General features: G+C 44.4%; 2 protein-coding genes across 7 annotated transcripts in view; one reads left to right on the top strand and one right to left on the bottom strand.

Annotated features, from left to right (window-relative positions):
• Nucleotides 1–341: 341 nt before the first annotated feature.
• Nucleotides 342–15,013, bottom strand: LOC126544929 (uncharacterized). Its single transcript, XM_050192478.2, has 10 exons — nucleotides 14,900–15,013; nucleotides 13,996–14,190; nucleotides 12,325–12,577; nucleotides 11,668–11,736; nucleotides 10,750–10,958; nucleotides 8,581–8,764; nucleotides 6,146–6,522; nucleotides 5,668–5,803; nucleotides 4,313–4,517; nucleotides 342–605 (listed from the first exon to the last, which is right to left on the bottom strand). Exons 2-10 carry the CDS (start codon nucleotides 14,164–14,166, stop codon nucleotides 488–490), a joined length of 1,722 nt encoding a protein of 573 aa, XP_050048435.1. The 5' UTR covers nucleotides 14,167–14,190; nucleotides 14,900–15,013; the 3' UTR covers nucleotides 342–487.
• Nucleotides 15,014–15,507: 494 nt separating this feature from the next.
• Ehbp1 (Eps15 homology domain containing protein-binding protein 1) overlaps nucleotides 15,508–26,496 on the top strand; it is a 75,795-nt gene continuing 64,806 nt past the window's right edge. Inside the window, exons 1-4 of one of the 6 annotated variants that reach the window (XM_055077968.2) lie at nucleotides 15,508–15,735; nucleotides 24,402–24,530; nucleotides 25,441–25,498; nucleotides 26,249–26,398. In XM_055077968.2, the coding sequence (XP_054933943.1) occupies nucleotides 24,427–24,530; nucleotides 25,441–25,498; nucleotides 26,249–26,398 (312 nt within the window). In that variant the 5' untranslated portion in view covers nucleotides 15,508–15,735; nucleotides 24,402–24,426. Of the gene's footprint in view, nucleotides 15,736–16,264; nucleotides 16,486–24,401; nucleotides 24,531–24,602; nucleotides 24,755–25,440; nucleotides 25,499–26,248; nucleotides 26,399–26,496 lie in introns of those variants that run through there. The other 5 variants (XM_055077971.2, XM_050192490.3, XM_055077967.2 and 2 more) reach the window with 5 other exon arrangements.

Below are 26,496 nucleotides of genomic sequence, written 5' to 3'. Positions count from 1 at the left end.
CTTGTTCTCCTAGATGCTACAAGTTTCGTTTGAATCAATCCAGTGGTTGTTTAATAATAGCACATTGTGTTTTACATGTATACTTGAATGAGAAAATTGGAGTTAGCCCCAAGCTAAGGCTTCTTTTAGTCTCTTAGAAGGTAGACTGGTCACACCAAGGGATGTACTCTCGGACGATCACTTTCTGTGCTACTATCACTCGTGTGACGTGGTGCTCAACCTGCCAATCGGCTCATCCGGACCAGTCAATAAGTGCGCACTAAGAGTGATTATTCCCGAAAGTGACCGTCTGAAATACGTTCCCAACTTGATGTTATAAAAAAGAAGGCCTGGACAAGGAGCAGTGTTTGTATAGACATATCAGTGTTTCTTTTTATTTTACAAAGGAGCGGCTGTACAAAAGTGTGGATGCAAGGGAAGCAGGTTGAGTGGGTTTTGGTGGCACGAGGGGTGGAAGATTGTCTGTACAAAGGAGCGGCTGCCCGTTTCACGTTGGTGCCGGGCTCGTGGGCCGAGACTCCCCGAGAGAGAGGATCCCCTGTGCCGTCAGGATCTTCCCGTGCCGGGTCTTCAAATGCCTCTTGTACGTGTTACGTGTCTTGAACCTGCAACAACGAAGGCACATGTTTGTCATTGCAGTGTACGCTTACCATCTTCGCATGACATCGATAACGTTGTATAGGCCGTACAAGTTGACAGGCCTGGTGACGAGTCAGGTGAAATCTCACGAAAGTGACTAAGTCTGCATATTAAACGTACTGTAATCTTTCTAACCATAACAATAAAACTGATTCTGATTTTGATATGGTAGCTAGAAAATCCCATCCCTGCTAATGAGCACAATGTTGTGGGTTCAATTCCCAGTTGCGGCAGCACCATTCCAATAGGGACAACATTAAGAAATGCTCATGTAAAATGCCTTCGGTAAACATTTAAAAAGTAACTAAAAGGAAAAAAAAAACACCGAGTGGTAAAAAGTAATCCAGAGCTCTCCATTACACCATCCCTCATAGTCCCATTGTGCAAACTTGAGACATTAAAATCCATCATTGACATTTTTGTCCAATTTGAGCAATAGGTTTTAGTAGCATACACTCAAACGTTAATATAATGAACACAGATATCAGATATAACAAACTAAATCTAAAATGTTTACTACCAATGTCAGCACGTAATAGATGCATGCTTATAACAAATATTGGATATAACAGAGGTACTTTTGTGTCGTATGTAATTTCCTTATTATTATGAGTTTTGACCATGCTTGCAGAATGCAGTGATTAAGCACATAGCACTTTGAAGTAGCAGCTTGAACCAGTTCAAGTGCTTTCATGTACAGGCCTGAGCCGAGGATGGCTGCTTACATAAAAAGGCAGCAACCTGCTCTACAACTTGTCAAACAGGTAGGAGTGGGCTTGTGTGTCGATTCCGGTCAGGGGTGGCCAAACTCCATGAGCACCAAAGAAGGAATCGTACTAATGAAGAGCTGCGCCAAGCTTTAGTGTTGGAGACTTGAGCATCACTGACTCTATTGTCAGTGTCTTCACACAGCCGCTCTAACTTGCTAAAAAACATCAGCTTCCTAAAACGACCAATATCAAAGTCAGCCAATATGTCCATCTCCAGTCAGGAAGAAAGGAGGGAGGCGGGGCAGTGCAATAACGAGTGCACAAAACGGAGGAAGCCACCTTGCGATGTGCCGTCACTGGCTGTAATGGTGGCAGCCCCTCTTCCACGTTAAGAAACACTAGCTGCCAACAACGGCCGATACAAAAGCTATAGCCAAGCTTGTCCGTCTCCAGCTACGAAAAAAAAAGTGCGAGGGAGGGGGGGGATGATGACGAGATACTAATGTCAAATCGTCAAGAGGACCAAGCTTTAGGAGAATTCGACCAAGTTGGTATTTACTGCGTTATACTTTTAGAGGTAAACAGAAACAAGGACAGCAAAATAAACGCGAAAAACGACACGGGCCTAATCTTTTAACTTTTTATTGATTTTTTCCTTTAAAATTATATACGACCCATGTTTGCTCGTGTTTCTTTCATTGTCCTTGTCTTCACACGTCGAAAGAACTGCCTGGCAAGGTGAAGTCCCTGGTTGTGACGCAACAGTGCCGTGACATGGCCAGGCATAAATTTTGGCCAGGAGTTTGTCACGTCCTGTTCAGTTGTGACGTGACCAGGCGTACTACTACCTGGTCAGGCATTCGTCACGGACTGTCCAGTTGTAACATGAACAGACATTTACCACTGCCTTTCCAGGTGTGACGAGACAAACTACCTGGTCATGCGATCCTCATGGCCTGACCAGGCATCCAGCCGCAAGCCACATGTGGACCAACACAGATTTTCACAGGCTCGCAAGCTGCGAGTGGGGCCACCCCCAATTTATACAGTGAAACCTTGTTAATGTATAAACCCGGCAGGAACGTGGCATAACTACGCACCATAGGCCAAGTAGAAATTTGCATCTTCTGACGCGCGTTGCCAAAACAGACTTCTAGTGCAATTCTAATACACCATTACCACCCTTTACTGCCTTCGCTGAGTAAAACTGCGCCCAACAGCCAGCGCTACGGTTTCTTGCAGAAATCGTGCATAAGTGCAACCAGAAACGGAGACAGAGAGCTGACAGTGCAAAAAAAGGAAAGGAAAGCGTGTGCTGAATCATAAACACTACCTTCAACACTCTTTGCCATGGGCCTCGTTCTCTGCTACTTGCAGTTTGTGTGAGTTTCGTGAGCCAGCAACACTAGCACAGCACTATGCGATAACGAAACTACTGAAATGCGAAGGGGCGGTTAGCACAGAGTAGAGTGAAAACAAAACCTTTGAACTGCCCACGTTGTTGTCAAGGGTAACGTCAAAAAGTTATTTTCATTTGAGAATATAATAGAAGTTGACAAGTGCCATTTTCTTTTGTCTTGCAATGCAATGTTGTTTTTATTATTAGTGGTTGAGTACTAGTGACAGGATCACGAGAAGTCGCCGCGCCATCAGGCTAGCACTTGAATGTCCCGGTGGAGTCTCTCGAAGTGTGTCCCACACTTACCTCAAGTTCGCGATTAGTACTAAAGCTCTGTTCTTGATAATATTGATGCCCGAGATGTTCTCGAGCATTAATCTATCATTTTAGCTTGACATAATATTTGCCTATCGTGTCGCTTTAAGCAGTCAGCCAATACATAAGGCTTCATGAAGGGTGGGTTGGGGATTCGTCGAATCTACATTTTAACCGTTCGATTCTCTTAAGCGGGTACATATTAACAAGGCTTTACAGTACTCCGTTTCATACACAGCAGGCAATGCTATAAAGGCTAGAGAGATTGCTCATGCTGCTTGCATCTGTGACGAAAAAATAGTGCATCAGATATGAAAGATATAGATACGCTTCATGCAATTCGGTGTAAAAATAGGTGTCTTACTTTTATACAGTAAAATAAATAGTTATTACATGGAAGACATTGGAAATATGAACTTATTTACCACCAAACATGACAACATGAATTGTTGTCTTTGGCAGTAAACACGAGTGACACGCTTTTGCGACTAGTGGCCACAGTGCATCACTTGCTCTGACGACTAAAACCTAGTAAGCCGCGTGCTGGAAGCACAAAGGCACAGAAATAATGCGTCATTTAATGCAAACTTGCATCCAGAAGTTGCAGCTGCGACATATGAAGTACTTATTTCGTAAAAAGCATTGATCAAAAACAACTGCACACTGAAACGCATGGAGTGAGCATTCTGTGACCGAATACTTGCGTAGCTTCCAGAGCACTGTCTGCCATGTATGAAATTAAGTATAGACACCAACGAAGGCCCAAAATGCTCCCCGCAGGTCCATCATGATTCCATGCAATTTTAAAGCGAAAGCTTTACTACGCCAGCCAGCGAGCCATTTCGGCTCGTTGCGCCGTAAGCCGTATGCAGGCAGCCGTATGCCATATGCCGTAGGCGACGAACGACCTTGAGCCACCGTTGCCTAGCAATGCCGCAGCTGCGCTCCACCAGATGTGCTCCGCTGGGGTAGAGGGAGAGGAGGTGTCACCTCACGGGGGGTATATATATATATATATATATATATATATATGTGTGCTTCGCCTCAGTGTATTTAGTCGTTATGGAGAGCGCGAAAGACACGCAACAACGACAGAATGAAGTGAGGAAGAGACAACGCGCTCAAGAGACGCCAGAAGAAGCATAGCCACGCAGCTCTTGCTTTTGTAATTCAACTAGGGTTAACCAGAGCTAAACCACAGGCAATTTTTTTTCTAGGAACTTTGCTAGACTTTCTAGAAAGCACCCACCTCTGGTTGCAGTCGGTGCACTGGTAGGGAGTCTCGCCCGTGTGCCGGCGCAGGTGCTCCTTGAAGTGACTCGGGTGCCGAAAGTGGCGGCCGCAGTCCTCGCATGCAAAGCGGCTCTTGTTGTTGTGGATCAGCATGTGGTAGTTGAGGCTGTGCTGTCGCGTGAAGGTTGCCTCGCAGATCTTGCAGTTGAACGGCTTGATGCCTGCCAAGGAGAAGCAGCCAAAGAGAGTGGACTTGTTGATGCTGAGAATGCGCTGAAGTGACCCAATCACCTGACCAGGTCACTTGATAAGTTCAACACATAAAGGGCGCTCTACAATCTAATGCAATTGTGAACAAACCACCATATCAACGTGTGTGTGTATCAAGCCCTTTTTTCAAAGTCAGGAACTGGAAAGTGAGGGTGGCTGACCCATATTTGACGGGTTGAGTGGAAATAAAGTGTGCTTTCCGAAATGTGAAAAACACATGCTTTTACTTTTAACATTCACGAAGATCTAGTATATAGGTAGTGTAAAAAATGGTGGCCGTGATGTCACCGGTCTTTTCTAACGCCTGCAGTATGACAAAAGCATGGCCTTTGAGATTACTTTTGAGGATGCCATCACTAGGAAAGTGAAATGGGGACGGCACCTATTTCCTCACTGACTGCAACAAAACATTCCTTAAAGGGCAAGTCCCAGCAAAGTACACATTTTACACTTAATTTTTTTTTCTTTACTCATGTTGGCGACATAACACTCAATACCATGAAATTACCATTTTCTTGTATTTTAGCACCACCAGAAAAGTGCCTTGGCTGTGCTGTTGAATGCCACTACAGTCACACTACAGTCAGACCAATTGCACTGGTGCAAAACTGCCTCAAATCAGTTTGTCTCTAAGCAGCCCAGCTTCCACAGCCAAGTACACTGCTTCAAATAATGCTGCCTGTACTCTGAATGCTTGCTGTATAAGCTGTACAATTAACTGACTGTCTATGCTTTTCTTCCCCACTAGATGCTCTTGTGGCATAGCTTGCACCACGCGAGCTGGCACTAGACCTCAGAGATTTTCATTATTGCTGCATCCATAATCTTGGAGGGTGTGGTCGGCGTACAAAGCGTACAATTGCTGCTGGTAGTGACAATATCATTGAACCCCCACTTTTTGGCACCAACCTGCTTCCACCTCCTCCTTCCCCAATTCAAGTCAGGCCACTTCAGTTCAGAGCACGAGCCCCTTAGCAGACATCTAGTAAAGGAGGCGCTGGCAACAGAGTGCGGTGGCGTTAATAGCTTAGCACAAAACTGAATCCAATATGCTGGTAACGGTCACTTGTACCAATAAAAAAGAAAGGACAGAGCCCTGACCTGCATGGCTGCGATAGTGGTACATGAGGGTGGCCTGGGCCGTGAACACCTTGGTCTTGCAGATCTTGCACACCAGGGGGCCTCGCTCGTCACGTCGCTTGTTCCGTAACGCCTTGATGTGCTTTAGTGCAAGTTTCTGTGAGGAGAAAATAATGTAGGCAAGACCGTCAGCAGCTGTACAAGGGACACATTTCGTTATTAGCAGACTGTGAATCTCTTGTCGCACCAAAAACAATGGAGATTTCACACTTGGGCCATAAAAGCAGTGCCTTAGTTACAGTTTACTCGCTGAGATGGCTTGCAAGACTGCTGAGTCACAGTCCGACTATTTTAGACAGGCAACTGGCACCTGAATTCGTATAAAAATAAGCAAGGCTATTTTCAACGAGCCAGCATTGGAATGTTACTACTGCATAATTAGTGCAGTGCTGTCCCATAAAAGTGATTACTCGTGCGTAAATTTAGAAATTGAACTCACCCTTTCAAAGGTGGTTTCGGCGGCCTGTGCAGCAGTGCCCCTCCGGCCCGGCAGGCGTGCCCTGCCCTTGGCCGCGGGTTGCTGCTGTTGCTGCTTACTCCTCTGCTCTTCCTCTTCCTCATCTTCGTCCTCGTCTTCATCCTCGTCCTCGTCTTCGGAGGACTGGAGCATTGGGCTTGGCGTGCGTCGCCTCGCTTGGCTGCCGCCGATGCCACCTCCAGGGGTGGTCACCTCGACCACGGACGAGGTGTTGGGCAGCAGCGGCACATAAACGTAGGGGAAGGCAGGCGTGGCAATGACCGACTGGCAAGGGACGGTAGGACGGTGCTCCACACAGTCGCTACACAACTCTTCCATGTCGCTGTCTCCGGAGTCGTCTGCGGCGGTGCAAGCAAGGGACATACAGCATTCTCATGAGACGATGATGTTGCGGGCCACGACAATAACAAAGCGTGAGCCATCGAGCTTCGTACTAAAATTACTACAGATTCCGGAACCCTGGCGCTAGTGCTTATGGGAGCTACAAACAGGAATTTTTAGGTTTTGCGCGTTCAACATTATGGAATGTAAACTGCCAGGCGTACAAGAAGGAAGTACAAAGAATGCAAGCAGAGCATGGTGCTTTGGGTACACAAAGACGCTTGGGTGTGCCATTTCTAACCTAATGATGGTTAGTAGAGTGGAATCTCATTTATTAGACCTTTCGGTTTATTCGAACTGACGCCGTGGTACTGGCAAAATTAGGTGTATGCAAAAGCACTTGATAATTCAAACGTGTAACAGTTTGTGACGGTTAATTCGAACATAATTCGTGTCACCGAGCATGCTCTTGGCAGTGTGCTAACTCACGCAGCGGTGCCCCGATCTCCCGTTGCAAGTACCATATTCTGGTGTGTATAACGCGCCCCCAAAATTAAAAAAATGTTGGTTTTCAATAAAGTCAGGAAGTGAGTTATATATAAAAATTTGGCTAATTGTCTATCAGTAACGATGGACTACACTGCATTTAGAAAGTGCCTAAGACTGAGCTTAGCACGTTACGAGACCTTTTACTGAGCCACGCTGGTCCAAATACGAGAAGATACACTGAAATTAAGGACACCTTAGTGACGTACTGGCACAGGAGTTTCAGCAGGAAATTAGAGAAGCTGAAGTTTTGACTAATCAATTAACAAGAAATTAACAAAGATAGAATTCTGGAATAACATTTTTATGCTGATGCAGTGTTTCTCTTTAGTGTCCCTTTAAATCTGCCCTTGTGACAGCAGTACAGTTGTACCCAGTTATAACCAAGAGGCTCGTGAAAAAAAAAAAAAATAGTGTGAAACATCATGAAATTCAGTATAGTCTAACTGGGACCGGCCGTCATTGCTTTGTGGCTATGGTGTCGGGCTGCAAAACACGAGGTCGCGGGATTGAATTCCAGCCTCGGCGGCCGCATTTTGATAGGGGCGAAATGCGAAAACACCCACGTACTTAGATTTAGGTGCACGTTAAAGAACCCCAGGTGGTCCAAGTTTCTGGAGTCCCCCACTATGGCGTGCCTCATTATCAGATCGTGGTTTTGGCACATAAAACCCCATAATTTAATTTTTTAATACTCTAACTCGGCCATGGTGAACTTAGATGAACTTTTGTGATGAGTTCATCCTACATGGAGTTCTTATTTTCAATAGACATTAAAAAAGCTAGAGAAGAATCTGTTTATTGAAGACAAAGCTATGTGTAAGTGGACAGAATCCATTGAACTTTATGGTTTTATTGTGCTGGCAGCAAATGCGACAAGTTAGATACAGCCAATGTCCGGTTCATTATGAGAGAGTTACCATACTTACTTGAGTAGGGCCCGCACTTTCCTTTTCTCTTTTCTTATATTTTACAGGGTGCAGGTGCTACAAGAGGTCAGCTTATGGCTATTCACTGAAGCGTTGAGCTGTGCTCTTAATGTCTTCTTAATGCACCCCAAAAGAATGGCACAGCACCTCAGCAAAGGTGACACCAATGAAGCATGATAGATTTGCGCCACGTGATCACAATCTGGCGGGATATGGTGACGATGACTGTCAGGACCGTAACTAGTGCCATCTAGTGGAAGCCTGAAGAAATTAATTAGCACACAGGCATAGCCTCCGAGATTGCGGGCATGCCAGTATGCATGTGACGCTAAGTGAAAATTCTTGGTCCAAATTTTTTTTCGCTCCAAGTGAGGGTACAGGCTTTACACAAGTAAATATGGTATTTTACATGAATATCCATCAGTAAGTTTCATGCGTTCAATATACAGAATGATTTGCTTTATCTGGGTTCGACTGTACCAGCACTGTTACTCGAGGTACATAAATAAAGTTGGCTCCAATCCAATCCAATTCAAGAATACAGCCAAAGTACCTAAAACAGGCTCTGCGCAACACAACCAGGCTGCCAGCACCACTCACCCACTGCGAGCGGACAGCCGGGCCCCCAGTAGCAGTGGTCCCGCTTGACCAGTTGTGCTTCCCAGCTTTCGCTGGTGGTATTCGGTGGCTTCTCCTCTTTGGGCGGCGCGTTGTTCTGCAGCTTGCTGGTCGTGGGGGGGATCTTCATCTTATTGCTGGGCGCCGTCAAGGATTTCACAGCCACCTAAATAAAGGCTACGGTGAGCTTTCTTGCGGAAACGGAACAGCGGTGCCACAAATCACTGCAACGGTCAAATGGGCCATGCACTATGCTTCACTTGGCAATGACAGTGTTCTGGTGCAGCAAAGTAAAACTGTTTTTTTGCCTAACATCAGTGCAGGTAATAGGTACTATAGCTTAATTTTCAACAAAACAGGCAAATGGTGCACCAAGGCTTGAGAGCTATGTAAATCATCCTTAATGTGGTAGACGGCGCCACTGCTACGAAATTAGAAGCTTTTTTTTGCACTGTCGTACCTGACGTGTCCTTCCAATTGATTCTAGACTTGCAGGCAAACTATGCGTGCAAATCTTTATAACTACTCACATATTTGTGGGCAAAATTTTTGCAAGAACAAAATAGAGGCACCATTTTTCGTTGCATTGATGAAATGTGGTGCAAACCACATTTCATCGAGCAATGACAGATTGCATGCCACTGTTCCACTGAAGCGACATCAACATTATTTTTTGTCTGGCATTGTTTCAGATAACATCTGCTTCTGGTTTCATTCCTGATGAAACAAGCAAGTAATGCACTCTAATGCGGTACTAAAGTGCGTGCACCATAATTAGCTACCTCGATGCGAAATGTGAACACAAATGAGTCGGCAATTTAGCTGCAACTATCCTTACATGATTGATGCTCCTATTCAAGCACCATTCGTTATAATAATACTGGTATGGCAAAAAACACTGTCTTATGTGTTGTTTTAGTAGAGACAGCCGTTGTGACGGACGGAAGATTGGTCACTAGGTGTGCCTTCAGATTACTCAAGTGTGATGTCAATCCAAAGCCCATACCTGCCAACTTGTCAACTCCCATAGACATGGCACAGGAGGAAGGGAGGGATAGCATGCTCATTTTTTTTTATAAGCTTGCCCTGAACACACGCCTTTTGCGGGGCCTATAAATACTTAATTAACAATGACTGACCTTTAAATGCACCACACAAGCAGCCCGTAACAGTAGAGCCTGGCAAGCGACACAGTGTTCTTATAGATCACAGTGACTTTCTGAGGGACGCTGCTGTTGCCGATTCCGCACCTGCTTCAGGAACCTGTCTGTGCAAACTTGCTCAAAGCAAGTATGCCTCTGGCATTATTTTACTATCGGAAGACTCCCAACGGAAGGGTCAGAGATTGACAAGCTTTTCATGAACAGAATTTAACTTTTTGTAAAACTTGCTACAACATTCACAGAATTGTGCAACAAGCCTTAACATCGCAGAACCTTACGAAAAATTCTGGAGAGTTGGTAGCTGTGAAAGCCTACACTTTTGGACATTCACGTGCACATGACAGAACAGCAATGCGACTTCTCCCTAGAAGGCTACGTTCACACATCGGTAGCAGCAAAAGAGCAAAACGGCCAAAGCGGTCGAAAATTCTTCGCCAAGTACGTCCCAGATGTTCACGTTTGATTACCTACTGTGCACACAACAGTTTGCAGGGTGGTGCCAGCGCCGTCACCACACCATTTCAAGCAGTGCATTCCTTCACTGATCCATCTATCACCAAAGGCAGTAACTGCAGCACACTTTGCGTTTCATCTGCGCGTTTCTTAAGCACCGAATTTTAACGACAAATACTGAAAAGAAGGAATAGTTTTAAATCTTTTTGGCCAGTTGTTTCCTGCACACGGTAGCTTTTGATCCCATGCGAGCACAGCCGATTACACTTTGGAAGCCACCTTCAATTTACGACTGGGTGTTTGTATGCAACTGCAGCTTCCAGTAAACTGGAACGACTTTTTGCACTCTCCGTGGCAAAAAAGTCAGTTGAGACCGACTGCAGTCACCACTTAATTTTCCACCTGCTTGAATTTTCACCGTGCAGCGAGCAGACTTCTTTTGCCCTTTGCCACTTCTGGCCGCTTAAACTCAAGATGTGAAAGTAATTTAAAGGTGAATGCTTGAAGCTCTAGGTAGTGTGGGAACACTACTGACCTTGAGCGTGGGCCGCCCGTTCTTGCCCTCTGTCTTCGTCACGACTGGCTTGGCTTGACTCTTCGGTCGTGCTTGACTTTTTTTGATGGCGGTTCCAGTGGTGGGAGCGTGCATGGTGGAAGAGCAGTTGGCTCGCCGCTCATTCTTGCTGACCCCCGACGGCTGCTTGGTCTGCGGTCGTCTACGCTTTCGGCCAGTTCCCTCGGATTCTGAATATACAAAAAAAGAGCAACGAGCATTTTGTGAGACACACTAATTGCCAGAGTGGGCAACTGAACTTATCGTGAAGGCCAACCGCAACAAAATTTCAATTTGAATAAACTGGTGAAATATTCAGTAGTATATGCCACTGAAGCAATCTTGGCAAAGCTGGTAATTGTCTAATTTTCTTTTTGACAGCCTTTAAATGAACTCTCCCAGTGGCTAGCAGTTACTGCACAGGCCCCAGAACACAGCCTCTGAGATCTTCAGTGTGTTGGTAATCTTGGAGGCCAACCACAAGAGTACTGCTAGGTTCTTAGCATTCTGGGTTCTGCGTGACTTCTAACAAGTGGCATTGGTGGCATTTTGTTTTTGTTGTTCTTGCCTAAAAAAAATGCATATTTTCGCTGGCTTTTTGTGATGTGTCCACTCGTATTTCTGTTAGCTATATACCGACACCACATGAAACTATGCTTTTCACCCAGTGCAAAAACTTTCTTGCAGTTGGCTTCTAAATCAAGAATTGGAATAAGATGTCTTTAGTGATTTGTCAAAAGAGCACTGGCTATGCAATACCCCCCCCCCCCTCCCCCTCAGAATGCATCCAGAACAGAATGTAGGCCTCACAGTTGGGAATTGGAGAGAGATAGAGAGAGAGCAGAAAATGAACTTGCTAAGTTTCGATCCCCGCCCCAGGTTTCAAGGAGGTCAGCTCACCTTGTAGACGTCGTTTTCGGGCCTGGAGAGGTTCCGCCGTAAACGGTGGCTTGCCTTGCCTACCAGGTGCTGTAAGAGAATTTTTTCCGTGAGCGTTAGAGCAGCAAGAACTTGCAGCAGGCGTGTCAGCACTAGGTAATAGAACACATTCAAGAACCTCAATTTCAGTTGTTTTTGGCACACTATTTCTTGTGTATACATAAAAAAAATGCAGTGAGAAAAAAACAAAACAATAAAGCTGACTCCGCTTACTGTTTCTGTGCTGCAGCAGTGGTGCTCTAAGACATGGTGCAAATGAACTAAATGCACCGTGTGCCTAACCAGGCAGTTGCATTACTTCGATATGACGTTTATGTTGGTATGGGCGTGAAGTTGCTGCAAGCAGCAAGCCACACATTTAAGTACACTAGCTTTTGTGACAGCGGTAAGCAGACTGCCAAGTAATCAATAACCAAGTATAATCATTGGAACGTTAAGTAAGTAATAATTACAAATTAAATAATTAAATACTATATGAAAATTCTGGACGTTTCTTCAGGTTGCTATTAGAACAACATACAGTTGTTTCATTTACAAAGAAGGCTTTGCTTTCTTTTTATTTAGTGGATGACGGCTGGGGCACCCTATACATTGACTGAATGTGGCAAGTTTTCTCACCATTGGCTTCGGCCAGGAGCTTGGCTATGTGCGCCAGGAGGTGAGATTTCATTTGGAGGCGGGCCTTGTTCTCGTTACCAAAGCTGGAGAATGTTTCCGCGCAGACGCTGGGCATGAGATAGCAGCGGTAGCTGAAGGTTCGGCGCATCTCGTTGCTTGTGAATTCCGAGAACATGTCCAGGAGCATACGGTCCGAGAGAATGCGGATTTGGTCCAGCACCAGGGCATCCGCTTGAAGCGCCGACTTGCGTGCCTGGAAAAGATGGCCACAGCTGACATTCACCGCCAAAGGCACATCCTCTATCATAAACATAAAATAGTGTTTGTTACGGAACAATAATGATAATGTGTGCCAGCATGTCCAATACATGACCAAAATTATGTGATAGTTTCCGACGCTAGATGTTTCCTAGCACTGCCATAACATAGTAGGTGTTTTTCCAAGTCAGCTCCTGACCATCCCTCGCTTTGGTGCATTTGCAGCCTGCCCATAACTGTGGCCTCCAAGATTATGGCACCACACATTCTATTAATCATAAAGTTTCCTATTAGGACGTCTAGACGAAAATCTGTCATTTCAGTCGCTCAACCAAAAGGGAAAGGATGGCCTGCACAGGTTTTTCAATAATTTGGCAAGCCATTCTGTGTGAAAGCCGAAGCTTTCACACAGAAGTGTTTTTAGTGCTTTTTGTTGGTTCATGAGTATTGCATGCTATTAGTGCTTTTCTTTAGAACAGTTTTAAATGGATAATTACTTCATCTGGATATGTAACTTCAACAGCACGAGTCTCAATGCTTGCGAGTATACATGCTGGTAGGCTTTAGGGCAACAAGAGTTGCCAAGGGTGACTACATTTTAGAGAGCTTTCATTATTTCTAATATGGTGAAAACAATATGATGACAGAAATTAGTGGTTAAGTGAAGCTAACCATTCCCTTACAGCAAATTCGAGATCACAATATTTAATAGGTTAGAACAAGAAACCAGAATGTTGTTCCAAGGCAAAAGGGATTAAATTCACACAAATAAATTTACGTGCTACCATTATCCCCGTGATATTTTTTTAACGATTACCGGTGTCACACAACCACTTTCGCTGGTGAGTGAGCCCGATCCGGTTCGCAATTCTCGACCGCGGTTGGCTCCCTCCCGCAGCTTGGGCAAAGGAGCCAATCGCGACCGAGAAATTCGATCCCGATCAAAAGTGCGCCAACTATATAGTGAACCAATGAAAAGGTGTGGAACTTGGAAATCACCGCGACCAACAACCTTGACAAGTGCGCGTTGTAATTAATAGTGGAATAACACTATTTCCCTGTTTGAAATCACGAATTTCAGTGAAACAAAATAAGAACTGAAAAGAAAATAAGTACCCGAGTAAATCCGACAAGCGCAACTAAAGTCGGAAGGCGGCGCCACTTGCCTCCGCGGACGCCATATTGGCCCGTTAGAATTCATTTTTCATGGCGCTGCGTTGTCGCGCTCGCTGCAGCTGATATCGCGCCCACTGACGCGAGAACTACGACTCTCCCGCGAGAAAAACACACTCCGACGTTCACACTTTAGCGAATTAAGCGGCAAACCGCGCGCGGCCAGTAGAGGAGGCAAAAAGCGCACGCTTCCTTTCACTTTCGTCTGCAAGGCCGCGCGGCTCGGAAAAATGTACTTACCTTATGAGTGGAATCTTTCAGCAGCACCGGGTCGCTTTTGAGCGTGGCCGAGGCTACCTCGGCGAGCATGTCCAAGAGCGGCACGGAGCCGAAGTTCTTTTTTGAGTTTTCTTCGTCCATCTCGGCGTCACCGGCTCCGTTCACCGCTTTCCGCGCAGTGCTCGGAATCATAGCGCACACCGCCTTGTGTACGTCCTGCGATAATAAAACGGAGACGCGCAAAACGCTCACGGGACGGCGAAATCGTGTCACTTTTAACAAATTTACTTGTCACGAGTCGAGACGCGACAGTGTTTCTTCGTATTGACGTCAAGTGGGAACGCACGCGACAGCGACACAAGCATCGCTTGCAAGCAGCAACTGCGCGAAGATGCGCGGTGCAGACGCGCCATGTCTTCTGCATGAAATTTTAGGCCTAGAAGTCCAGAAGCAAAATTAGGCCTAACATTATTTCGGGCCTCTGACTAAGCTGACGATCTGCATGGAAGTAATCGCGATCGCCGATTTTTCCAAGTCCTCGCAAACGGGGAGCGACTCTACATTCGGTCACGCCGCTTTCGCGACGGTCGCCAATGCGGACGAAGCGAACAATGAGGCGCTATTTTGCCCGAGCAGCCCTAGCAGTCGACGCACCAAAACATTCTACGCCAGGACCGTTGCACCAAAGTACAGCAAAGGTGTACGAGCGCAATATAAAGTTGGCCCGCAAACATCTTCGCTGCGTCGAGCTAACGCATCGTCACACATCGAGTGTGTGTACACTTAAGGAACATTTTTGCAAACGGTTAGCAATACAAAACGACGCCATCGTCTGTCATGCTCGTCTGCTATCTTGGCGCGCGTCATTGCTGTCCAAATTACGCACACTGAAGTACCTCACCGACAAGTATTGAAAGCCGCTCACCTTCACGAAATCCTTCCCGTTAGCGGAATCGCATATTCCAAATCAGATAGTTACAACGACGTTATATTGCGTTTAAAATGAACGATTCCACCACACTTGTTTCTTTCCGGCGTAGTGAATTATGGGAAGGCCTTTGACAGAAGACGCTAGTCACTACAAGTACGGATTCAAGACGAGTGAAAGTCGCAACAAATAAACAAAAATGCTGAATTAAACGTAAAATAATAATAGGCTACGTTTAAAAAGTATTTAATATTCATGTTCTTACATGAGAAAAATATAAATACCACAGTTTTAGAGCAGTTTCTTTTTTTTTTCAAGACAAGGTATCAAACACGTATGTTGAAGCATTGCCTTCAAGATATGTATTTTAATGTTCTACATTAAACCAACAAAAATAGATTTATGAAGTAACATACTTTTACTTTACATTATACTGCTTAAACTGTACAAGATATGATGTTTCTAGTTCTGCAATCATAATCAGTGCATAAAGCTGTTATGAGTATAGCCTTTAAGATTGGTAACTTGTTCAAAAGCGTGATGATAGTTTCAATAAGTGCCTAGTACTAAATGTTACCTAAGTGGCGCTGTCGCGCATCGCTGCCAGTTCTCAAAATAGCCGTAATGTGACGACACTGTGCAGAGCGCAGCGGTGCGAAGTGTGTGTGTTTGTTGTTCGAGTTTTCTTGCGGTGTATATGCTTCTTCTCAAGGTGTTGCCGTCTCGACGCTAGCTAGCGGACGACAGGAGAGGAACCCCAGTGCGGTGGCGAACATTCCGACGTCCCGTCGACGCCCAAGAGGATGGCGATCTGTTGACGATCGGTGATGCGAGTAAGCATGATCGAAACTGCTCGGGGTGTCCCGTCTCACGGATTCGCCCATTCAGCGCTGTTTCCTGCCCGTTTAGACAGAACGCGCCGATAGCCCACCCACACACACACCGCGACGGCGACAAAAGTGCGTTGTCTTTTTCGCTTAGCGTCGATTTGCACGCCGTGTCGCTGAACGGACTGGGGAAGAAGAGAGAGAGAGAGATAGAGAAAAAGAAAACGCCGAGACAGACTCTTCTGAGTCGGGACCGCGATATGATGGTTTCGCCTACCGATGCCTTTCTATCAAAACCGTCTGATGAAACGCACCCCGCGGCTATCTTGAGCGGTCTGCTGTAGTCGACGAACGAAACCTTGACACACGAAGGATAGAAAAAATAAAACAAAATAACGCCCGTTCCGCGTCCAGTAAAGATTACCGAGTATTTTTCTCGTGTTCCTGTTATTCACGATAAGCGACTCGGTGTATGCATCGTTCGTAGGGAGGAAACGGATGGCATACTCGTCGTTTTGCTAAGGAGCGACAAGCGCCCAAACGTCATTTTTCTTTTTCTCTGCGCTTCTCCCTGCTGCGACAGTACGAACTGTCGAGTAAGCACCGCGTGACTGGTCTTCAGCGCTAGAGCAGCTGCAATCAATAACTCTTGACAAAGCATCGATGCAGACGGTCACGATTTGACACCCATCCCCATCGAAGTCGACTTGTATCGAACGTTTCGTGCATGATCGAAGCGTGCTTGAAAATGATCAAGTAGGTAGTAATCGATCTGTATTAAGTCGCTGAGCGAACGGAAAAGAGCCTGTGTGACTAGGGTCATAACTCATGAAAATCCACTTAAACAGACCTACCGCGTAGGGCGCAAGGAGCTTTGTATACAGCCGGCCTGAGTTTGCTCTGATCAAAATCGGCATTGTCTTGCAACAGGTGTTGCATGACATAAATAGATATTATTTTGTCTATATGACAGATTGTGACCATATGTAGACGCCAAAGCGTATTGGCACATGGGACCGTCATGCTGTTGTGTGTAGTGGGACATGGCTAAAGTGAGCACCTGATATGTGCATTCCAGAATTCCTATTTTTTTTTTCCCTTACGATTTAAGAAAAATAGTAGGAATAATTTCTGTTAGTTGGGCATGCAGACACGAACACAAGGAGGAGGAGACGGACAACACAACCTGATCTCGTGTCCGTGTCTGCACGCCTAACATTTTTTCTTACATGAAATCCTACCAACTAGCTCAACTTTCTGGTCTAAGATTAAGTTTTATTGGCAATGGCAGTGGGATGTCATATGGGTATTATGTTGTGTTATGACACAATTCATATGTTTGTTATGACTATAGGTGTCATATTCTTGGATGGACACTTTCAGAAATATCACTTCCAGTGCTCGCCGCATGGCTGGTTGGGCAAAGCTGCTCGAATCATTCAATGTGTCATGTACTACATGTTGCGAAAATGATTGATAGTCCATGAACTGATCGTCCCCAGATCTGCAATGTTTGGTGGGATTCTGGTGGTGCATAGGTACGTTACTGCTCGTGACAGCGAGTAGGGGAAGGTGTAAGCTAAGGCAATACTGACCTTCCCAATCTTAAATTTTCTATAGCTGTTGTGAATATGTGATCATCCACACCTCCAGTCCCTGCACTAGTTATTTATGTCTAAGGTGTAATTTACGTTGTGAAAGAAAGGATCTCATTTATAATGCGATGTCTAATGTGACCCACTAAAGCCATTTTGGGAACTAGGAGGGTAAGCTTTCAACATTTTTTTTTTGCAGGCAATGCATTAAGGTAGTGTAGTAGTGGTGGAGTGCCTATATCTCAGCCATTGGTCTGTTTCTTGGTTCAACCCCAACGATAGATGCCATTTTATTTAAATTTTGTCTTATGTTTGTACATCTTTGAACAAATAGCTAGTCAGATAAAACTGGTTGTCTTTGCATTTTTCGCACATAAATGCAACCAGAAACGCACACAGAACATTTGTTAATTTCTTTCATTAGCAGTACATATCTAGCCTTATTGATACACAATGTCAGCAAATGCTGCATCGTGCCATCAGAACAACGTCAATGGTGCAGGTCTATTGCTTTTCGAAAACAGCTTTAGTATCTAATTAGGATGACTTCAGCAAATGTTGTTGCGTTAGGATGTCACAATGTCGTTGAGGACAGGTCTGTTGTTTTGAAACCAACCTAAGTATGAAATTTAGATGACATCAGCAAGCTTTCTTGCGTCGTAAATGATGTCACAACAGTGTTGATCATGCTAGGTCTGTTGTTTCGAAACCAACATTAGTATTCAATTAAGACGACGTCAGCAATTTTTTTTTGTCATTATCACTACAATGTTAATAACGCTAGGCCTGTAATTTCGAAACTAACTTTAGTGTCAAATTAAGATGACGTAAGCAAATTTTGTTGTTCCATAACGTCACAACAGTGTCAGTGATGCCTGATCTATTGTTTCAAATCCAAATTTAGTTTCAAATTAAGATGACATCAGCAAATTTTGCACAGTCATGACATCACAATGATGTTGATAACGCGAAGTCCTTCATATTAGTATTAAATTAAGATTATGCCAGCAATCTTTTTTTGTCAAAACATCACAACATTGTTGATAATGTAAACTCCTTTGTTTTAGTATCAAATTAAGATGAGCTCGTAAAATTTTGTTGTGTCGTAAAGTCACAACAATGTTGGTGACACCAAGTGTGGCACTTGGAAACCACTTTAGTATCAAAATAAGATATCTTATGTTTCTCTACCTTTATACTTGCTAAATTGTCATCCTTTTATGTGTGAGAAATGTAGTTTCCATGACTGCGAAAGCATATGTCACTGCTACTTTAATTGACCAGAGTGAGTACTTTTGAGGTCTGCTGAGACCCACAGTACAACAATTATTTGCTGGTAGCAAACACTAACAAGTATGAAAAGAATGCATACAGCGTTGAATTCATAAAGCAACATGCTTAAGTACCGAATGACAAAGGAAATCTACGTAGTAGGGATAGAAACCTGAATTCTTCTTCTCTTTACTGTCAGAATTGTACATCTTTAATATGTGGTCTGTAGGGCTGCGGGGTGAAAAACAAACTACTCTGACCACATTGAGCTGCCATCTGGAATGCATCGCGCAGGTCACATACTTGGTGGGGGCAGTGATAAGGAATGCATCAGAAAGTAAACAATTGAACTGAGAGAAGTAGAAAAGAAATTGGAACGTAGAGGTACAAGTTTGTGTGCATTTGCTGGCATGTGTCTATATTTTTCTTGTTTATTTTATGACAGAATGTCAAATAGCAAAATCTGCCATAAAAAAACAAAAGAAGGACTAGGTCTAAAAGACAAATGTCTTGTCTTCTTGACCTTGTCTCCAGTGGCGTTGTAGGGTCAGCGGCACTCGGGGCAGCAGCCTGCCACGACATCCCCTACTCCCGCTTGTTTCAATCAACAAAGCACAATTTTATCCTCGTGGCTAGCTTCATCATGGAGCTTTATTTATTTATTTATTTATTTCAGTACTGCCAGTCTAGGTTCAGACCTTAGGCAGGAGTGGGCTACAATTGTTTTCATACATACAACAGATATACAGTAGAAGGACTTGTTGGGCTAGTGGGTGTTTGCTTAGCAACATAATGCAACACGAAAGAACAATTACAAAGAGACACTTTGTGTCTCTTCTTTGTAATTGTGCCTTTGCACTACATCATGTTGGTAAACAGATATACTGTAAACACATATGAAGAGATACAGCAAGAAATGTAAAGAAGTGGAAGACTTCAACAAGAAGCTTAGCTAGTGACACCACTGTAAAGCAAAGTTAATAAAAACAATATATACACAAAAAGCAGCAAAGAAATTGACATCGAGGTTCATGTACATCAGAGTTATGTGTTATGGAATCGAAAGCATGTAAATAAGATGACACTGTCGGGCATTCGACCACAGCTACTGGATGCAAATTCCAATTGGTTATAGTTCTCGGGAAATAGGAATTTCATAACAAGTTGGTGTTGCGTGAAAGCTCAACTACTTTTTTAGCGTGATAGAAGTGAGTGGTCCGTTGGTTTGCATCGTTTAAAATATGTACCCTTCCTAATACCTAATATTTCATGGTAAAGGAGATAAAAAGGTTTTCTTCTCTCACGGTGCCGCCTAGTTTATAGTTTTTCAAGTTTAGCGTTTTATAATACAGCTGTAGGTGACGTTACGCCTGCCAACTGCATTTGTTATGAAGAAACCTAACTGATTTCCTCCGTATTTTTTCCACTATTGAAATGTTTCTTTTTGTGTATAGATTCCATACAGCTGCAAAACATTCTAGCAATGGCCGAATAAAGGTATGTATGCTAGGAGCTTAATTTCTTGTGTAGACTTACCGAAACGCCTCCTTAAGTAAAAAAATGTAGCTTTCTTTCTTTTTGAAATGTCCAAAGTAACGAGTGCACCACACAGCTTCCAATTCGGCACGACATCACATTAAAAGTGCATATTTACGTGTTGATTTTGTATTGACAGGCAGAAAAGTGTGTGTGCAAATTTTGTATTTCAAGAAAGAACACATCCCAAAAGATAAACAAAATAGATAGTCTTTGTCTGATGAATGTCTAGATTAACATTATAAAATAAATGTGCACATAGAACACAAGAAATGCAAACATTGAAAGAGACAGAGACAGAGAAGCTATTTATTCGGAAACAGATTTTTGCTGGCGTGTATCTTACTTCAGGGTCATTCAGTCGCAGAAAGTTATCTTGGTGAAGCTGCAGATTCGAAAGGGGATCTTTTTCTTCATAGGCACATTTCTTGCCATGTTTGAAACATCAGCTTTTGTAAGAAAATATACTATAATTTCGGTATTCAAGTCCATTACAGGCAACTTCATTCACTTTTTAATTTCCTGAAATACCATCATGGCAAAGTACCCACTGGAAGGTGGTGCAATGCCCAGCAATATTGGCCTTGTGGTGAAAATAGGCAATGTCACTGGGCTGCAGTTTGGTTGTTACATGATTTATGCCTGTTCCACATTCTTTGTGGGTCTGCTTTCAAATCTGTGAATATCGTGCAGCTCATTCGTGGCTGCTGTCAGAAGCACATGCATAAGGCCCTCCTTAAAGGGAAGCTGAAGAGTCTGTCGAATTCAATAAGACGCTCATATACGGATGCGGGAACCTTATAAACCATGTAGGTAAAATTTGGGGTTTTTTTTTCAATTAGGAGCGACGTAATCGTCGGTTGAAATTGCGCTGTAGCTCCGCCCCTCGTCGAATGCCGCGCGCTGCTGCTGACGCTGACGATGCGAGCGGAGACCGGAAACCGCGGTGTTGTGACGTCAACACTAGTGTTTCGTTCCTTCGCAGCGTCCGCGACCGTGCCTGACCGCGCTTGTTTCTGCATGCGTGCCATCGTAATCTGCTTCGATCGACCCTGCATTCCTTTGTTGGTGCGTCTGCGTGTATGTAGAGTGGTAGTCAACGTGCGTGGTAGTCAACGTGAGTGGTAATCAATGTGAGTGGTAGGCAGCGTGGTAGTCAACAGATGAAGGTCACTACACGTACTGCATGAACCGGGAAGCTTTTCACGCGTTTAAACCATCTTTGTAGATTGCCGACAGCTTTGGACAGCACACAAATGCCGACGATCGCATCCCCGCTTACGTTCCACGAGGAGGCATGCAGGAACACTACACTACAGTTGTTTGACCGGAAACAAGCTCACTAGATTGGCGAGATCACTAGATCGCTTTGCAAAAAACATACTCACCAAAGAGCATTTCCAACACGAGGAGATCCCAAGACTTTGCTTTCGTTCGCGTCGAAAGCACTGCTCGCACCAGCATCGTTTGCTTCTTCGAGAGGCCGGCTCTTCGCAATCGGCTCGTACATGTAGGGAGTAACGCCGAACTCCTCAGAAAAACGCAGTCTCTCTAAATTTTCCATTACCGTCTCAGAAAAACAGCACCAAACTACCTGGCACCGCGCTTCATGTGTAGCGGCAGCGGTCGGTTACTAGTGTTGACGTCGCGAGGCGCCCGGCCAATCACAGGCGGAAATGAGACGCACGAGCTGGGCGTGTCCGCTGCTGCACTTTTCGTCGAAATAAAAGATATTTGCGCTTTCTTTCGCTCAATTTCGATACGATATTCGAATTCGGAGGGTTGAAAACCATTATGTACAGATGTTCACTCATTTTTTCTGGAAAACCTTTCAGCTTCCCTTTAATGCCATATAGCTCCGCTAATGCAGATAGTGGTGTTCGCTGAAGATGAAACGAGAATCGCTGTCCCGTAGAGGGCACAAAAAGTCCACACGATGAGCAACGTTGAGCTGTAGAGGCATCCGTAAAAGTTATGTGTTGCAGCTGCGTATTCTTTACGCATATATTCTAGAGCAGCCTGATGAGTCTCTGCTGGAGGCATTTTATTTTTTGCACTAATTCAAGCGATATACGACATGATTTCTAGTGGTAATAGTGTCCAGGGTGGTATGTCTTGTGACATAATAGGTGACACCTGAGCAGGAATCGAGATAGATATGCTTCTGATGGCCAGCCGAAAGCTAGATGTAGCACTGGTTCTAGACATATTCTTGCATAAATTGTCTCCCACAAGCAAGAGAAAACTTGAGGCAGCATGAAACGACTGTCTTCGAGTACGTCTTGGCCTTCCGAAGGGGTCGTCCCACTTAAGAACAGTAGCAGAAGCTGGATGCTTGCCTCTTGACATGCTGTCTTCACACGCACTTCACAGGAGACACTTCAGATTCATCTCTGACATGCAAATTTTTAATATATAGAAAGACCTGTCGTGATATGTGTATGGACAATGTTTGCACGGTGTATGCTAGTCATGTGGGGTGCACACTGCATGCAAAGTTACGTAGGTATATTCAAAAATAAATTATCCACATTTTTTAAGTGTAAAAAAGAAAGCACCTTGGAAGGAGGAAATCTGAAAGGAGAGCAATATGAAGATTAACCACAATATGTAGACAACTGTGTGAAGAAGAATACAGTCTCAGTAGAACGTCTGTTATTACAGTGGAGGTTTCATAAGAAAATTAAAGCACAAAATTATGCTAATCTCGCACTGTCCGCTAGCGCAGTTGGCCACGGTGGGGAAGTATTTCTACAGCAGTTACGATGAGCACTATGTGGGTGTATTGGTGAAACATTTTGTGTACCTCTTCAGTGCAATCTCTCTGATTTATATTTCAACTCCACATTCTAAAGCTCTCAAAGTACCAGACTTGTGCTAAGCACTCTGGGAAAGTGTTCAAGCCAGGCTTTTATGCCCTTGACATTGAAGAGAATTTGAGTGTTTTACTATATACGAAGTGACCTAATAAAGAACCTGAAGATGAGAGGTTCGACTTCTGTGGAGCTGTCAGTGAAGCCAGGCAAAGCGTAGGTAGACTAAAACGGCAAAGTATTGAGATATGAATGCATATGTAATATACAAAGTTACTTCTTATAAGTTAAAACATGGCACCTTATGTAGAACATTCAAAGTAATGTCTAAAGAGTGTGCAACAATGTACAACAGTCATGAGAGAGGTGTTTATGGTTTGCATACTGCGTGCACAAAGCGTAGAGGTTAATCCTAAGTGTGTCAGGTTGGCTTTGGGAGCTTGCAGCAATGCTCTTCGTTTTAGGGTGCAAGTTGTGACAGGCAATGTGTATATACCTGTGAAGGTCAGACTGCATCGAGCTTTTAAATACAAATATCTATTTTTGGGTCACTTTACCTGGCAGCCAAGCCTGTCGCTTTATTGTTATAGCATTGTGTGCGTTATACAGAGTTGTTTCAATTTTTACTCACTGTACCTTCTCCTGTGTACTTTCTTTGTTCACTTTATCTTTGTTCATAAATAAGCCAAGTAACATGGCTACCCATATGTAAGAAGCATTACTGATGGCTCAATTTGAGGCACTGACCAACCATAATATCCAGCAGCATAATGGCCAAAGGATCTGTCTGCTTTGGAACTGTCCTTTAGAGGGGATAGCTTTTTGCACATACTCATGTCCCCTTTTGATGGAAGATGCTGCAGTTAAATGTGCCCAGAGTGCTTCCCACTAGAAAAACGCCTCAAAAGCTTGAAATTTTTAGGGAATTTGTCAGTCCGGGAAAATTCAAGGAATTTTTTTTCCCAGTTGCTTTGAATTAGGGAAATTGATAGCTACATTTGTTTTGGTGAAGCTATCAGTATGCCAGAAGAGATTGAAGTTTGTTAACAGGACCTATGCAATAAGCATATAGTAGCATCTTTTGTTGATGATGTAAGTGTGCGCATGGCCAAGCGGTTGGGGTATCATGAAACGCTTCATTCAGTCAAATCTGACAGCGCTTCCACCTGGATTACACTTAACTGGTAATACTTGTTGAAAATTACAGGCTGACATAGCATAATTTGGCAAGCTAGAAACCATAATTTCTATCTTGCATGTGTACATTCACTGTCATAGACTGCCAGCAAAGGAAACATGAAAAAATCAGGGAATTTCAAAATTCCATGTAGTAGACACCCTGGTGCCTCTGTTTGCCTCAATGTCTGTTGGGATTCTTACACACATTTGCTTGGCAGGTCTATCACTTTCTTATTTCTTCATATCTGATTGGCCTCTTCTCCTCTGTGGCATGCAGGTTTCGGCAAACAGCCAGGCGCGGCATGAGTTCGGTCTGGAAGCGCCTGCAGAGGGTCAACAAGCATGCGGCCAAGTTCCAGCTGGTGGCCTCCTACCGGGAGCTGATGGTTACCGGTAGCAAAAAGTGGTGCGTGTGCAAGCCATTTCGAGTACATTGCACGAGAAGCATCCGAGAATGTTGCAAACCTTTTTCATTCAGCCAAACAGCGTCACAGAGGCTCCAGGCATGGATCAAGGAAAGACAGGACTTCTGATTAGTGCCAGCACAGCATGAACAAGATGACAGCAAGATCATGTAACATTGGTGCTGTTGTCTTCAGATGGCAGCAACATGCAAGCGCTTCTGACACCGTGAGCATTTGTCACGTTGCCACAGAATACAGTTTCTCCTCCTGTCATTATTATTTTTGTTTTGTTCTGTGGCTCCACACAGCCCCCTTGCATGCTGGCGTCACCTGGTGGCCAAAAATGGCAACAGAATCATCACTGCCCTGTTGCCATTGTTGTCGTGCCAACCGAGTGTGGATTTGTTCTGTGACCCTGTACTAGTTCTCCCCTCTCCATGGCTTTCTCTATGCTGTTTTCTGTCACGTGATGTTATTGTCCGGTACTGCTAGTGATCTGCTTGTGCTGGTTGTATACTTGTGCTGCCACCGATCTGACACTTCTCCTCAGTGCCACTTCATGCCCCGGCTAGGACACCATGTTCAGGTCTATATCAGAAGCTTGCATATTGTCCTAATGAAATGCAGGAAGCATGTCAAAGAATTGCAAGAATTATTTACACTACTAATTTTCAATTTTTCATCTCTGGCTTTCAAGCTCACGTGTATGTACCCATGTGATGACCTAGAAACACAGGTACTTAGCAGCTGAAGCAATAGTCTCGCACGAGTTCTTTAAAGAGTGACAGCTCTTTGTACTGATTTGTAATGATTCTACCTTAAATAACTCTTGGGAAAAAATTATTTCGTTCATGTGCAGACTGCTCAATGTGTCCTGGGCTAGCGCTGATGTGGTTGTTTCACTTTCTGCAGGCAACCGCACAAGTTGCTGGTCATATGGACTCGGAGGGGACGCCGGGTTGCCTCCCAGGTATGAGTCAGCGGAAACATCTGTTGCTAGAGTTTTCACGAAATGTTGTGCCAGTGAAGTGATAAGCAGGTGTTCCATAGTATCTTAACGGCCCACTTTTGCCAGGTACACTGCTTCTGTGAGCCAGAGAATGTCTAAGCCCTGGACAGAATTGGCAGCCCCACTGCAAAAATGCAGTGCCAGCTCCCATGACGTGTCCCATTTATAATTAGGAGTGAATTTCACACAACCGCTGGGGAAAACACAGCTAATTTGTTGCATTCTAGCTTGAAATAAAATGCATTTTATCTAGCTTTATGAGATTTCTATGCAGGACGACCCACAGGCGGCAAATGCTTCTTCACAACGTTCATTTGTCACAGTCTAGAGAAGTGTGGTGCCCTTTCTGAGTGGGCTTCTTTCCTAAAGCAGGCATTGTCTCTCAGCAGATAGGATGCCCGAGATTGTTAGTTTGCGATGGGAGAGGCAGCAAACGTGCAAGAAAGACTGGCCTCACAATCTGATTATTGTTTTGTTTGTTTTCCTCACATAACGTGCATGCGTGATTTCTTGATGCCACATGGTCACAGTTCTTTCTAAACAAAATTTAACTGCGAGACCACGTCTGTTTGCTTCTTCTTGCGCTGTTTGTTTTTTGGCAAGCATGTACCAGTTTTCTTCGCTTGTGATATCTCTGTTGCCGCTGCCTCCAACACGTGCACAGACAAGGAGAGCAGTAATGAACTGTTGCTTGCATGACCTCCAATGCAGGCCAGGTCATGGGAGCCTACTATTCGCGATCCGTACCGGGGACGCGTTGTCTGGCCTGTGCCGGAGAACGTGGAGGTGGCCGTCACGCTGTTTCGCGATGCAAACAGCAACGTCTTCGAGGACAAGGATTGGAGCTTCGTCGTCGAAGATGTACGTGGCGCCGGGATTCATTCCTCCTGGCACGCTCTTAAGTTGTGCTGGATCACGAATGGAAAGCTGAGGCTGGATCGTGTTAAAAGTTTCCTAAA

This window comes from Dermacentor andersoni, chromosome 10 (assembly GCF_023375885.2).
Source record: "Dermacentor andersoni chromosome 10, qqDerAnde1_hic_scaffold, whole genome shotgun sequence".
In the NCBI taxonomy this organism is placed as follows: Eukaryota; Metazoa; Arthropoda; class Arachnida; order Ixodida; family Ixodidae; genus Dermacentor; species Dermacentor andersoni.
The sequence above is the reverse complement of the archived record's forward strand: the minus strand, read 5'-3'. Positions and strand labels throughout refer to the sequence as shown.